Source organism: Anarhichas minor, unplaced genomic scaffold (assembly GCF_050575085.1).
Source record: "Anarhichas minor isolate MPS153535 unplaced genomic scaffold, ASM5057508v1 ptg000018l, whole genome shotgun sequence".
Classification (NCBI taxonomy): Eukaryota; Metazoa; Chordata; class Actinopteri; order Perciformes; family Anarhichadidae; genus Anarhichas; species Anarhichas minor.
This window is the reverse complement of record NW_027466464.1, coordinates 9,998,156-10,013,839: the sequence shown is the minus strand read 5'-3', so window position 1 is coordinate 10,013,839 and position 15,684 is coordinate 9,998,156. Positions and strand designations below refer to the sequence as shown.

General features: G+C 48.7%; 1 protein-coding gene across 2 annotated transcripts in view; it reads left to right on the top strand.

Moving 5' to 3' along the window:
• The window catches only part of pard3ba (par-3 family cell polarity regulator beta a), a 96,944-nt gene that overhangs the window by 46,865 nt on the left and 34,395 nt on the right, over nucleotides 1-15,684 (top strand). For both annotated transcript variants that reach the window (XM_076094944.1, XM_076094943.1), the window contains exons 17-19: nucleotides 2,295-2,339; nucleotides 9,648-9,857; nucleotides 10,504-10,708. In XM_076094944.1, the coding sequence (XP_075951059.1) occupies nucleotides 2,295-2,339; nucleotides 9,648-9,857; nucleotides 10,504-10,708 (460 nt within the window). The remainder of the gene's footprint in view (nucleotides 1-2,294; nucleotides 2,340-9,647; nucleotides 9,858-10,503; nucleotides 10,709-15,684) is intronic.

The following is a 15,684-nucleotide window of genomic DNA, read 5'->3' as shown; positions in this document are numbered from 1 at the left end:
TACTTCTTGATGCTTTTCTTCAATTCTTCCCGTCATCCCTGACTATTGGGATGAGCTCCTTTTTTTCTTTTTCCTTCCCAGCATTCCCTCCACCGTTGTTTATCTCGCCATTCTCCCTTCAGCGCTTTCTTTCTCAAGGGAAAAGCCGCCGGGTTCATTGCTCCCGCTCTCTTCCATCCATCTCTCTTCCCTTCCTCTGCCTCGCTCTGATTTCCAATCGCGGTTCATTAGGTTCGGTGGATTGGCTTTCTTCCTGCAGCACACGCCTCTGCCACCCAAGCTGATTGGCTTTCATTACGGACAAAGGGTGGTCTGCACGCGCGGCCGCGCACTCCCCAAACACACACTCGTCTCTGCTCCATCCCACTGAGGACCCACTCCAATGCCCACCGCTATCTGGCTCCTATCTCCATCTCTGGCCTTCCTCCATTTCAATCTGTTTTTCATTTTTTTTGTCCGTGTTATCTCTCTGGTTCTATTCATCCCTTCCCTCTCCAAAGTGCTCAGAGCTGAAACAAGGTAGTTAGTAGAGCTCCTGTGTGTGTGTGTGTGTGTGTGTGTGTGTAAAGATTGCAGGAGCTTCGATCACACACGAGACCTCAGACGCCGACCCTCTCCACACGTTTTGTATTCAAACAGCCAATTGCTTCTGTTTAGTTTTTCTTTTTCCCCGGCTGGAGAGTTTCCCACACGCCGGAGTTCACGGCCACACGTTACCGAGCTTTCAGCTGCGCCGCGGAGCAGGTTGGCTTTTATTAAACGCCACTTGACATGAAGGGAGGTGATCTTCTTTTATTGACCCTGCGTGCCTTTTGGCAAATAGTCTGTTGACTCAGAGCTCACACACGGAAATCCTGCTGAATAGCGGAGCCACTGACACTATAGCTGTACCTGAAAGCACCACAAAGAAGAGTAACCCCGCTATGTGTGACAAGAATAAAACACTAATAGGTAACTTATTCGTGACAGTACGACTTGAGGCTTTCATCTATGCGATCAAAACATGCATGCATCATTCCCTGTGACTCCCTCGTGCTTGAACTGCTTTATAGAGAGATAATTACTGGAGGTTAATACAATCAATGATTATTGGAGACGAATTACAGACCATAAAAAGTATGAAGAAGTGGGTGGTGTCTGAAATATCAAGTGTGGAAACACAATCCAGCCAGCGGTGTCCTTCGGAGCCATAACAGGCCTAATAGTCCGACAGCCTGCGAAGCACATTCCTACTTTCAGAGGCCGAGAGGTCATATGTGACAACAGATCCGTCTCATGAACTGTGTGTCTCTGTCTCACCACGTCTCTCAACCTCCTGATCCACCTCCGAGTCCTCTTCTACGTTTCTCTTTCTTTTACTTCCCTTTTTTCTTTCCCCGTCTCTCACTTTCTCACCTCACTTCCATATATAGGAGTTTCTCGACAACATGCAGCAGTGCCATGCCTCCGCGGGTTTTTTTTTTTTTTTACGAATACACTTACATTATGAACACACATATAAAACGCTGAGAGACATTTTTAGCCCTCCGCTGTGGAACGAGGAGACAGATTTGGCTGCTGGCCATGCAGACTTCTATCTCTCCTCCACAGGAAAAGGAAGCTTTTCATTATCCGCCAGGGTCATGTAGCCTGGAGTAGTTTCTCCTCCCAAACTTTTTATTTTTATGTGCACAAGAAAGGCATTTCTGAGTCTTTGTCCCGGCTGCTACAGATGTTTCTCTGCGGGGTTTTTTCCTGACACGCCCTATCACCCGTCATCTTTCTCCCTTCCATATTCTCCATTCCTCTCATTTTCTCTCGCCCTCACCCATCCGTCCGCCAGGGAAAACTGACCTCATAAAAAAAAGAAAAGGATTATTTTAGAGAAATCCGTAGCGGCGTAATGAAAACCTATTATTGTATCCAACGGTGCGCGGCCTGTGGCGGCCGACCACAGTCCCGTTTAGTTAGATTGGCTGGTGGTGGTTGGTCTTTCTTCCCTTTTCCTCCCCTTTTATTATGTCTCTCATTGTCTCACCTCTCTCCGTTCTCATTTTCTCCCACAAGCGCACTATCACTAGTTCTTCTTATATCCCTGCTTCTTTTTCATTTCCTCTCTCAGTCCGTGTCGTCCCTCGCTCGTCCTCCTCTGTCCCGTGATGCTTCTGAGTCGTTTACAGCATGTGCCAGCACCAGTAGATGCAACTAAAACCAATTACAAAGCAGCACAAAGCTGCTCCATATTCCAGCGTGTGTGGCGAGTGATAATATGAGCTGCTAACTGTGTGGTTTGTCTTTTTTTTGGGTTGTTATAGTGGCGGATGAGAGCAACGTGGGATCCCTGGCCGGGAAGAGGAACGGTAAGTGTTTGATCCACGTTTCCCTCCCCCTCCCACAATGCAACGGTTACGAAATATATGAAATTGACCTTCTGCGGGAAGATTCTCATTTTCTCCGTCGTCTTCTCGAGCGTTTCTTTATAGTTCACTCCCCCTCCCTTCGCTCCACCCGGCTGACAAAGCTGAGTTGTGAAGCACTTAGTGTCGGAGCTCTCGCTGCTTTATAGCCGTCCAGGTCAGCAGGCGCTCGGTGCTCAATCCTCACCCAGCAGACAGCAGCCGTATAGCACCGCAATGGCTTCTGCCTCGGTTCCGCCTTGTTTTATTTGAGAAAAGTCTGGTTAGTGCTTTAACTGAGAGACAGTGGTGGTACACACTATATGTAATTCACTCCCAAGGATTGAAGCACTTTATGCTGGAAGGAGCAGCCCCTCTCACATTCATTTTCACATCCTGTTTGCGTGTAAATACCCAGAGAAATGCAAGCAGGGAAGCCCCAACCTTAACATATTGTCATTTCCTGCTCGTCAGACATGATAAAACAGGCCGCAGAATTTGCAATCTAATGATATCAAAACACACATTTGATTAAATGAATTTATTAATGGATTCACTGTGAGAGAGAGGGGGCAATCAGGCGTCCCTCGCGCTCACAGCGATCTGTAATTAGAGCTTCAAAATAAGTTTTAGAATCCATCAGCGCTGCAGCCAGAACACTGCTCTTCCCCGACGTCCCTCTGGTGCACCAGGTGCCAAACATCGGCCACAGATCGTGGCGCTTAATGAAGAAAAGGCGCCACTTCAACAGATACATGAATCACAGCAATGTAACCAAGCGCTGCTGACGACACCAAAGGAAAAACATTGGTTGCGAAGTTATTGCGGCTTGTGCACAACCGGTTCCACTGAGTCAGATGCTCCGGCATTTGCTTCTCAGCGGCCAACTCCGTGTGGTCGCTCCGGGCTTCTGCATGAATATAAGTCAGAGTGTTGCACACAGCGGGCGCGCTCGGTTGACCGTGTAGATCGGCAGCGTAGCTTCATCGCATCTCGCTCAGAAACGGCCAGTGTATTTTTAATGCGGCGACAAGGCTTATGTAATTAAGGAGTCTGGACCAGCATTTTAGTCCTGGTGTTGGCTCCCTCTCTGCCTCTGTGTGTGTCTCACACACACACACACACACACACACACACACACACACACACACACGTACACCGATCTCTTAAATCCACCTGCAAGAAGACAACTAAGCCTGTTGCCGGTGGAATACAAATGGCCCGAGCACCCCCGGTGACCTCAAATCCCCCACACTCAGCATTCGCACAAGTGGCTTCCTCCTCCTCCTCCTCCTCCTCCTCCTCCTCCTCCTCATGATATGATTTTCCTGGCATTTCTGATCAGCACCCAGAACCTTCATGATATATAAAGTGATCCATTTCTCTGCTGCAGCATTCCTTCTTCCCCCCCCCCCCTTGACATCTTAGCTAATGTGTATTGACGGGGCTTTTGCGTGTTTTTCATTTTTGCTGAGCAGTGTATTCGCCTAGCTTCCCCCCCCCATCCTAAATGGCCTCAGTGTTTCTTTATGGGCTTTGACATATTTCATTAGGCGGATGGTCTTAAGAGGCCTGCCTGGCTTCTTTAATCTGGCTAAAACCCTTTTTCTCTCTGGCTAGAGCCGCTGTGAGGAGCGCTTCACTCCTCTCGCTCCATCCTTTTCTCTGGCACTTCCTCTCTCTCTCTCTCTTTTTTTTCTTCCTATTTCCGCTTTCATCTTTGCCACCAATCTCGTTCTTTCCCAGTCGCTTCTCTCTTGATTATTCTCTTCCTCTTTGTCGCCGGGCTCATCCCCATTTTTAGTATCCTCTCAATCCCAAACCGTCGTCTCCCTTTCTTCTTTTCTCTCCCTCCGTCTCTCCTACATCCGATTCTTCTCTTCATGCTCACTCTCATTCTCTTTTCTCTCAACAGGCTGATCTTTTTCTACTCATTCGCTCGCCTCTCTCTCTCTCTCCATCTCTCCATCCTCTGCGGCTGTATCTGTTCCAGCCTCATGCGATTACGTGGAACGTGCTCCAGTCTCTTGAGCTCCCTCCACCAAGTCAGAACCAGCAGCGCTCTGGATGTTTCGTGTGTGTGAGGAAGAGTAATGGACAGATATCCCTACGCTCATCCCCTCATATTTCTCCCCCGGAGTCAAAAAATCTCCCCTGGCAGCAGGCTGCCTTCTTACATCACCCCGGGAGCTCATCCAGCACACACACACACACACACACACACCAGTGCCATTAGTCTGTTCACTTTAAAAACCAGCCGGCTTCTTGCCAGCGCTGAAGCCTCTGCTTTGTTTTCGCACTCTTTGTTTGTCGATTGAAGCTAAAAGTCACCACCCGATTCAGGGAATCACGGCCAATTCTGCTCTTTTCACGCAGTCAACATGTTCGGCCTCGAAGGGCGACCAGGTGTGATTTGTGACAAAGCGACACGGGTTGCTGCTCATTAACTGGCGGAGCATCATTTGGGTTTGTTGGGCTCCACATGCTTTTTGGATCCTATCTGATTATCCTCCAGTTTTGATTTCACCCACAAAGCCCTCGACCCCGCCAACATGCAGACCGTGTTAGAGGCGTAGCAGTCGATGCAGGTATGTGCGCACTGTGCAGCTCTCCCTCCAATGGCGTTTACAACACGGCACCTGCCCCCCCAGCCCTCATCCGTACTCTGCCAACCCCCTGAGCTGCCGCGATCCAGCAGAGGCAGGCAGTAATTATGAAATGGCCTTTTAAGTCCCCTCCGGTTATTAAAGCCATTCATCTCGTCGGAGGCCGGATACATACGGGCCCATATGTCCCCCGTTCCCCTCATACATCCAAACAGCTAAACCCAATTACTGCCAGAGCAGCGCCTCCGTCCAGCTTCATCATCTGGCCCCTGATATAGCTGAGTGCATTCAGATAGTGATGGAGGGACGCTCGCTCATCGGACGGGTCTTTAATCGGAGTGGAGTTTTGATCGGCCACAACATGAATTGGATTTGCTTCCACTGGCTATCCGGATGTCTGAAGTGATTTGGTTTGATGTGGAGTTTGCGGTATGATAAGAAAACATTTAGACTACGAGGGACAGAGCATTAATGACATTCTGTTCCTCCCAGCTTCCTTAGTGTTTAGAGAACTGGACCAGCTCTTATCACGGCTCATTTTGGATCCTTATTTTTGTCAAGAAGAGAAATATAGAACAGTGCCACACACATGCGTCATGCCACTCGTGCCCTTTACTCTTTAGACGTCTCGCATGTCGTCACAGGTTTGCTCCAATAAAGCTTTAAAAGCCTGTATTTAATCTGAGGTGGAGCTATGAAGAGACCTTTGTGTGTTCTGTCCAAGTCTTACTAGAACCCATTCATAAACATTTACTGAGATTAGATTTGTTAATGTCTGTTGGTCATTCAGGCTTTTTAAAGCTCCTCTTGAATGAGACCACAGAGCAGGGGCCGCTCTATCCCTTGTAACAGTGTGTTTAATGCTGCTGTTGGATTAAATTCAATAACCTTTATTGAAAAGTGGGCGACACTGAGAGCAGGCTTTCTTTTTACAGGTGTGTGTGTGTGTTTATAGAACAGAGCAGGTCAGAGTCTGTTCTTTTTTTATTGGCCTGTCCTGAGATTGGATATTGGATGGAAGTGTGTGTGTTTATGTCTTACATGTGTGTTTTTGTAAGCATATCATGTGTGTGTGTGTGTGTGTGTGCTCTCTGTACCCGATTTAAAGAACCAGAAGCAACAAACCCCTTTTCCCTGTTTGCTAAAGTGTCTCCTTGGCAACTCACCGTCACCCTTCACACACACACACACACACACACACTTTCTCCGTACCACCCCCAGCGGTTTTGATAGGGGGGGGGGGGGTCACTTGCTTGTAACTGTGGCAACCTTTCAGCCAGTGTGCTGCAAAAGCTGCTTGCTGTGAAGCACATTGTAGTCCAGTTGATAGGTAAGTGTTAAGACCCTGCTGAGACACTGGGAGGGGGCAGCAGTGTGCCAGGGCTTGTGTTGGGAAGAGTGTGTGTGTGTCGTATAAATACGACAAAATCCTGTTTTAATTGTTTGGTGTTCACCATCTGGTTGATTGGATTGTGTGTGTGTGTGTGTGTGTGTGTGTGTGTGTGAAATAATTACAGAGTTGTGTGCAGGCGACTTTTATTCACATTTTTATTTTTTTGGGCGGGAAAACACACATTCCAGAGCCAGAGCCAGATTATTATGTTTTAATCAACCACACAAAAAAAGATCAGCGTTCATACTGTTGGACCACCGAGAGAGAGAGAGAGAGAGAGAGAGAGAGAGGGGTGTTCGTCCTTGAAGGGCCCGTCGGCACAGCGGGACCCCAAGGCTACGTCTCAGGCAAAGACTTGGCTGCTGTCTGCTCCACAGCAGACACGACAGCCTTTCACTGAAGTACAGCGATACACGGATCACATGCAGAGGTGTGTGGCAGGTGCACGTTGTGGTGCATGTGTCTCTGCGCTCGCACCTCTGAGCGGATATCTGTGGATGAAGTGGTAATTGGCAGGTTCTTTGTTTTCCACATTCGTTCGGCATTATGTTCTTACACATTTCCCAGAAGTCCCTTCTCCATCAAAAGTTGAGTAAGTGTTGTTTTATGTTTTTTTTTTTCCCAGCGTAATGTTTTATTTTAACAATATTCTCAATGTTCTTCAACACTGGAGTCTCGTGGATAAATGAATGGCACCACACTGCATCGTAGCTTTGTGTTCCGGTCGTCATTTTTAATTATGTTGCCGCAGAAATCGGGACCGAAATACCACGCAACAGTGACTTAATACATGAATTATTCATCCGTGATGCAACAGTGAACTGGTTTGTGTGCTGAACGTATTATCAGATATCTACAAAGAGTCATATTTAGAATCACTCATCAGACGCTCTGTAATTAGATGTTTCTCGCTGAAATGCACCTTGGGAGTTGTACATGACTTCCCTTCTGAAGTTTAAATGTACTCAAAGAACAGATATTTTCGAACACAGTAAATCATCTTTTGTACAGATGATTCAACTGGGAGTTTAGTGACCATCCGAGCCAAATGTTCCTTCCCGAAACCGAAACGGAGCGATGGTCTTGGACGGAGGAGCGTTACAGCTGTGAAGGGCATCGCCGGGATCCGGGGCCCTGTTGGCTTGAATCTGGCGGCAGTCAGGCCGGGCGTGAGACGAACGGGTCCGAGGGAGCATCTGCTGGCACAGCGGCCGGCGATATGTGATAAGCGCTGATTTCACCCTCCATTGGATCGAGCTGGCGATGATAGCCACCTCTCCACCGCTCATCCATCCTATTAAACCCTCATTATTCATTTACCTCCAGCCTCGGCCACCATGACATGCATGGGATGAGCCCGTGCACACACACACACACACACACACCAGCGAAAAGTGTTTCTTCTCCTGTTTCATCTAAAGCGGTCAAGGACACACACCGCTATCTCATACAGGCAGTATTGGGACTTCTACATTTCTGTCCTTTTGAAAATTCTCACATTTTGTAGCACAGACACACGCACACACACACACACACACACACACACAGTTTCTCTGTGTATAGTGCAGCAGCGCGCTGGCAAGGAGCTTAATTCTATCAGGCTGCGAGCTGGACAGCCGTAATTACATTTGTGACACAAATCCTGCCTCTCAAATTGAGCGTTTTATTCCTGAGCGCCCCCCCCCCCCCCCTTCTCTATTTATAACCCCTTATTCCCCATAAATCCCACTTCCTCTCAGAAAGTCAATTTAGGACTTAAAAGGCAGCAACGCTCCGCTTACTTTCCCACCGCCGCCCCCTGCTTCGCCTCTATCGCCCGCTTCAGTTTCACCCCCCCCCCCCCCCCCCAGCTTTGAAGCCTCTGAAATGACGTCTTAAGCAGCGAGTGTGCCACGACGCGAGAAAGTCATCCCGACAGGAAAGTTTCAAACTGAAAAACAACAACAACCGGCTGCTTGCTACCTGTCTGTAGCTTCTTTGAAGAGTGCTGTTTCATTGTGATACACAGCTGGGAGGTGTCGTTGCATTTTGGAGTTTTTGTTTTGCTCGGATTCCACTTTGGCGTGACGTTTACTCTCTCCTCTCATCTGTCCTGTTTCTCCATCTACCCCACAGCTCCCCTAAAATCTTCCCCTTTTTCCCTGCGACTCCCCCCCCCCCCCCCCCCGCTGAGTCAGCTGTGGCCTTCATCCCTTTTCCTCTCCGTCTCCCCTCTCTTCCTCTCTGGAGTCGGAGGCCGTACCGGAGTACAGTATGATGGCAGTTCATTTGTTTGCTTTATGCATGAGCCTGTCGGTTCCCACAGTGCCGCTCCTCAGCCGTCCCTGTACCACTCCACCTCACTCGTTGTTTCCTCTCCTCCTCCTCTATGTTGCTCACCTGCTTCTCTCTCTCTTTACATTTCTTCTTCACAGCTTTATATTTCTTTATATTTTTTATAAATGTAAATATGCATGTCTTGATTCCAATTAACCATTGAGATATTCTGTAACACTGATCCACTCCAGACTCCATAAGATTAATTACCTAAATAGTTTCCACTCATCTTCAGTCCTGCTTTAGTAAAGATGCCCTAAAATAAGTTTTCCTTTATAGTTTCATAACTTTTATTTGCAGTGCTCAGTGCTGTTTTCCTCACATGTTAAGATAAGATAAAGGAATTAAGTTAAATTCAGCTGCCAGCACAATCGGACTAAACCAAACACAAGAACGAAGAAGTGAAAAAGTGCAACAAATAGTTTAAAGAAACGGCTGAACGTGTGTGAAAGAGGCCGATGAGGCATGCTGGCTGAACGCTGCCGTACACTTTGGTCGGCCTTGATTTTGGTCCAGAAGCCGCAGTGCACAGCTTTACGCTGGATGCGTCCTAATCGGGCACAAATGGACCGATGGACTCGTTCCAGTGTACCCTCCCGTAACTCATGTGAAACGTCTCGTCCCACCTCCTCCCTCTCCTGCAATGAACTAGAATCTCTGTTCCATTTCGGGCAGCATTCATACTTAAAAGTTTAATGCCCTTTAAATAAGGAAATATGAATGCGGTGGATGATAATGTTTAGTAAGCGGTAGGGGAAATTTAGCTAAAAGCTTATGATCTCAATACCCAGGGTCTCTTAAAATCATTCTGTCCCATTTTTATCAGTGGCAGCACATCTCATTCCTCCATCACTTAGTCCGCCCTCCCTTCTCCCTCTCATCCTGTTAAACATCGGTCCACCTCATCGCTCACAGCCCCCCTCCCCCCCTCTCTCTCTCGTCTCTTTTGTTTCCCAGAGCCCTTGGCCGGCGGAGCGCTGGGCCCGACCCTGGGCCTCTGGAAGTCCAGCTCCCTCGAGAGCCTCCAGACGGCCATGGCGGAGGCCGAGCAGAGTCGCAGCAAAGCCCAGGTGCCCTTCCACCGGCCGCGGCCGCACATCGGGCGCGGGTGCAACCGGAGCTTCCGCTTCGCCATCGACAAGTCCTACGACGGGCCCTCAGAAGACGGTGAGACTTTACTCTGTCGCTGTATTAAAAGATCCTTTCCGAGATGTCGTATTCTTTTTTTTCTTTTTTAGATTGGACCCTGCAAATCCCTCAGGCTGTAGAGCACACTGGCACTCAAGAAGAGCCAGGGGCCTGCCAAGGGACGGTGCTTAGCCTGAGTACCTTAATGAAATGCTCCATGATTTTATCCACTCAGCAATTTAGGAAGAGCAACTTTATATCTTACAGCAGCATATTTTTAATGCTCTACCTTGTGAACCCACAGACGCGCTGGATGTCGTGTGTGTGTGTGTGTGTGATGATTACTGAGGAAATTATCCCCCGCATTAGCTGGGATGAGTGAGTCCATGCAGAATGTTGACTAATGATGTTTGGAGGAATCTGGAGTGTGAAAAATTACCCGTCCGCAGAGGAGAAGTCTCACTTCGACGGCGAATGACAATTACACAAGTTTCTGCCTTTGGCAGGTCACACAACTCTGTCTTCTGATACTTTAAATCAAACACTCAGCCCAGCGCCCTGCTCTGGGAGGAAGTCTGCCTATTAGAGGCCTAACTAGCTCACTGAACAGGTCCCTTTAACAGCACAGCGATGCATACACCCGAACGAAATGACTTACCTCTGCACCTTCGCCCCTCTCCGCTAGACGACGACCTGACGGACCACAGCTCCGGTTGTGAAACGCCCGTCAGCAGCTCCTCTCGCCAGGGCCTGGACGCGGAGGACGGCAAGAAGAAGAAGAAAACCAAAGGGAAGAAGAAGGAGAAGAAGAGCAAAGGGAAGAAGAAAACGGACGACTCTGTGGACGACGCGGAGAAGAAGACCAAAAAGAAAGGATTCGGCCTCTTAAGGTAGGAATCCTTAAATACTTTAACCTCTTTAAAAGTCCTGAGTCACACGTTTCCTCTTCAAACAACGTATGCGGTTTTTTTGGGTTTAAACATTCTACCATCGAGGTGACTCTTTTAAATCAATAAATCAAGCAAAGCAGCTCCAAAGACGATGGGGAAACAACCGCCCTACTTTCCCCTGGTTCAGTTTCAACAAAGCAGCCAGCAGGATTATGGGGTATCGGATTATTGGCTATGAACACAACCTTCGCTGTAATGGAGGATATCCATTATCTCTCAATCCAAGCAAAGTCCCACCGACACAGTCGCCAACCCACGAGCGGCTTGTCGGCCCCTTTATCAACGCGTCCCCATCGTGATTGCGACGGTCCAATCCTCCGACAGCGATCCCTTATCTATTGGCAGTGACACGGTGTGGTCAGTGTATCACCGCACTCCCAACACTTGAGATTCAATTAGGCTGTGGGCGAAGAGATAGCCCTACAGATGGCAGATAAGAATCCAATCGGCCACAGTGTCAACCGCGGTAATGGAAGAGATGTGCACATGGTTAGGGCTGCTGGTGGAGAGAAGGGCCAAGATGAAGGACACGGGAAGACGTGTGACACAGGTTGTAGTTGAGCATAAAACCGGCCCGAAATCCAGTCCAGTTAGCGCTTCACGTCCCGGGTAAAATGTACTTTATAGCTCCATTTATTCCACACATCAAGCCTACGTAGGAGCTGACACCGCTAGCTGTGTGACAGATTGTGTTTATGTGTTTGGGAGGTAATCTCTGCATCTATAGTCCGCGAGCACACAGTACCACTTCCTGTTTATTCCCGCTGTATGCTTTGGAGCCGGGATTTTTCTCCTCCTTTTATCTCAATACTCTCTTTAAGGGCTGCATCTAACCGTTATTTCAATTTTCTATTAATCCGCCCATTATTCTCTTGATTAGTTGTTTTTTGTCAATAACATTTTGTCAGGAAATAGCAATTTCCCACAGCCCAAGGTGACGTCTTCAAGTGGTTTGTTTATCCGACCAACAAGGCCACTTATTGTCACGTAAGATAAAGAAAAGCACCAAATTCTCACATTTAAGAAGCACGAAACCAGCAAATGTCTGGCTTTTTGTTGAAAAAAAAATAGTGAGAAACACTTAAACCCAGCCCACTGTTCAATCCGAGCACAGAGGCTGAGTGCCTTTCTGCCTCAACAATAGAACGGAGTCTCGTATAAAAAGCTTCCGGATTGTTGCACCGCACACTAGTCTCTCTCTCTCCCCCTCTCTCTCTCTCTCTCTCTCCCTCCCTGGCCTTTATCTGGCCGCCTTGATCGTTATTGAACTTGAAATATGACTTAATTAGCCGGAGTATTGCGCGGTTCAATCTAATCGCAGCTCTCAAATGTTATTTTACTCCAATGGCAGCATTAGGAAAAGGGCAAATTATAAACATGTGACCTCAATTTACCTCCGCAGTGAAAGTGTGCGCAACAGCAGCGAGCACAACACATGTTGGAAGAGGGCCCTGTCCTTTCGGCGGCCATAAATATTTAGTTAGCCGCCAGTATTTGAAGAAGAAGTTGTTTTTGGCGGCAGCGCACTGCAAACAGCTGGGTGTAAGGTGACCTCTGGAGATCACGTTGGCTAGGGCAACATTTGTTTTGGTTTGTTTTGCTAAATCCATACGTGATCCTCTTCATGTGAAGAGCATCACTTCCATACAGTGTTTTTTCTATCTCTGCACAGCTGGTGTGAGTCTGCCGGCGTAATTGTGGTGCGTCATTAAAGGTCAGCAATTAGGGATTGGTGGAGATGATGTGTGTGTTTAAAAGGTCAAAGGTCCTAATAACCATATTAGACTTATGCAACTGCGACCCAGCTGACAGACTTGGGTGTTGTGTGAGGATTAGACGTATTGTAGTGTGAGCCAACGCGACTTAATCGGGAGGTCAGGGTTTGATGGATATAGCTTGTCCTCTGCGTCGTCGCGTCGCGTCTGTCCCGGCCGTCCCGTCAGTCACTCAGGATCAAAGTTAAGCTGTCGCCATCGACACGCGTCCCGCCGTGACAGCGCACCACCAACCACCACCCCTCTGTAAATGTAAGGGACATGAAAGCTGCCCCCCTTTTTTTTTTTGATGCGCTGTTTTGCAAATCCGCATGCGACACGATATGTATCCTCTACCCCGGGTCCTCCGACGGGGAAGCAAGCCAATTAGCGGCGTCCGTTCCGCTCTCGTCCTATCGCAGAGCAGCAGGATGCGCGGGGTTGAGAGGTAGTCACCGGTGAGCTGTGCTCTACAGAAACCAAAGCCTTGTTGTCACACCGCCGGGATGATTTCTGATGGATTACCGCTGTCGTTGCACACTCCTTTGCTTCCCTTTCCTTGAGCACTTGCTCTCTTCCCCTTTTAGTTTCATGATGAGGCCTTCCTCTCTTCCTTACCTCAAGTCATCTCTCTATTTCCTTGAACCAACTGTTGATTGACCACGCCGCGTTAGACAAAATGAGCTCTCAAATCCCACTTGAATTCACACAAGTTCGTGATTATCTACGATTAAGAGTGCTAATGTGTGCTGCGAGGTCCCGGAGACCTCCTGCCGATTAAACAAGCACAAGGCCGGTGTAGTCCCCCTGTCGCCGGGGGCTCTCTTCTTTATCTGCTCCAGTCACGTCCTGTTTGCGGCTATAGCAGTGATCACTGTGGCTTCCAACACATGAGACCAGCAAGGAAAGAAAAAAGGAAGGAAGCGTAGATGTAGGCGACTCTTTGAACGGGCCCGGCTGTCAAAAGTGTTGCCAGGCGTACCGAAATCCCTGTGACATGTTTGTGTGGGCGTCTTAGCCGTGACTCTAAGCCGTGATGGGGCTAATTTGGAGGTGCATCACCTAATCCCACCGTCGGTTACCACGCTGCAGGTGGATATCTTTGATCCGCCACCTCATCTGGCATTTAGGGGCCGTTAGCTGCGCTTGATGTGGAATGCCGGAGTGGAGTCTGTAAGAGAGTCTTTTGTAAAATATGCATAAGGCCATACATTTTGCACACGGGACAAACCTATCTCCTATGGATAGACATTCTCTCTCTCTCACTTCATCTCCATTCATGTCTTTATCTTTGCATTAATAATATATGCCGAACCACAAATCACTTTCTTTGCAACACTTGACATGTGCGGAGCGCACGGCCCCCGCAGGCTCGCTGATTAGGGCCGCGTCGGATACACGGTCCCGGGGAAGGCCGCGCTCGTGTCGCTCGCGTTGGTCGGAGGTCTGAATGATTGAAATGGAGCCGGCAATCACGCAAATCCCTCGGAGGGTTAACGTCGCCTCTCTTATCCGCTGTTGGCTTTAACCCTGCAATTAGAGAAAGGGAGAAGTGGTCGTCCGTGTGTGGATACGTGCATAAAATACACGGGTGTTTGTGCATTTCCTCATGTTGCATTCTGGTTATTTGAAGCCATTAATGGCTCTTAAGCTTATCCGTCATTATAATTACCACCAAACCTCTCAGCCCCTAGAAATGTGTGTGTTAGCGGTGAATCCTCCTCCATAGCGAGAAAGTAGTCGTAGAATGGTTTCATTTTCTATCTTTCATAATTCAGATTTGTGCACAATTTGCTCCCCGCGACACCCTAAATATAAAAAAGCTGCCACGTATTCCACCAGTCGTTGGAAAATGAGCTTCCGCATAGAGCAGAAGCGGCCTCCTGCCACCTCTATTGAGGCGTAATTCAAATTTACAACTTCGGCGTGGAGGCAAACAGTCGCGGGGCGCTATCACCGCCGGCAGCCGCCGGAAAAACAAATTAACTTTTTTTTTTTTCTTTCTCTCCACCCTCCAATCCGGCGCGATGGGCAGCTTCCCCCGGAATGATGTGCAGGTTTATTGGTGTTGATGCGAGCTGTCACTCAAATATCAGAGGGATGGGGAATTGACAGCGGGGATGATGAGGAAATCCTCATGCATATATATCAGCTGATAAAGGGGGCAGTCACAACAGGCCTCCCTCTCTACATCTCTCACGCCTTACCCTTGAAACACCCCCCCCCTTCTCCTCTCACACGAAAGGCCTTTTTATGCTCCTCGTCTTTCATGCCCTGGCTACACCTGCCTTCCTTCCCTCTTCTTCCGCCGCGCCGTTTGGCTCGGAGCGCTCTCTTATTTACGGCGGGGTACGCCGACTCACTCCTCTGCAGTTCGACCGCGACGGAAGAATTAATGACTTCATTCATAGGCTTCAAACGGCTTGTTTACCTCTGCCCCTCCACAGTTTCCCAGGAAGTTGTGGAGGTCTGTACTGTTTAATTATGCGCTCTCTTGTCTAACTTCTTCAGCCAGCCACATTATCTATTATATGAGGATGTGAGGAGCAATCTTCAGGAACGGTAATCACTCGCTAATGTCCTCTAGAGTTTTTCCAGTAGCCGTCACATTTGTCAAACGGCACAGATCTCATTTGGGATTGTTTTTCGTTTCCACCGGTCTGTGACTCATCCAGCAGAGGAACATGATACCCAACATTTGCACGGTGAATTATTGCCCACGAGGTAATTATCAAAAGAGACGGTGAGCCGGGACTTCCATTTGTTGTCGATCGGCCCCCGCGATCCATCGGCTCCGATCGAGTTATGACATTTGAGATTGACCCCGAGGGAGGGGGACGCTTTGAGGCGCAGACGCATCCGTATCGGCCAGACGGCTCAGCAGCCGACTGCCCATCACTCACCGGCCAATTATAGGTCTTCATGTGCCCACGGGAAACGGTCACGACCGATTAGCATTTGATCCCGTACGTGTGCTCCGTGGGCGCCAGGAAGCGACTGGCGGTCGCGTCCCGTACGGTCATCTTCAACGGCGCCCGTGATGGATGGGCTTCCTCTGTCATTTCACGTCTAATGGCACACACACACGCACTCCATCTCCCGCCTAAACACACACGGAGCGCGACCTCTGCTTTTCCAGACCGAGAAGGTTAAGTGTGTCTT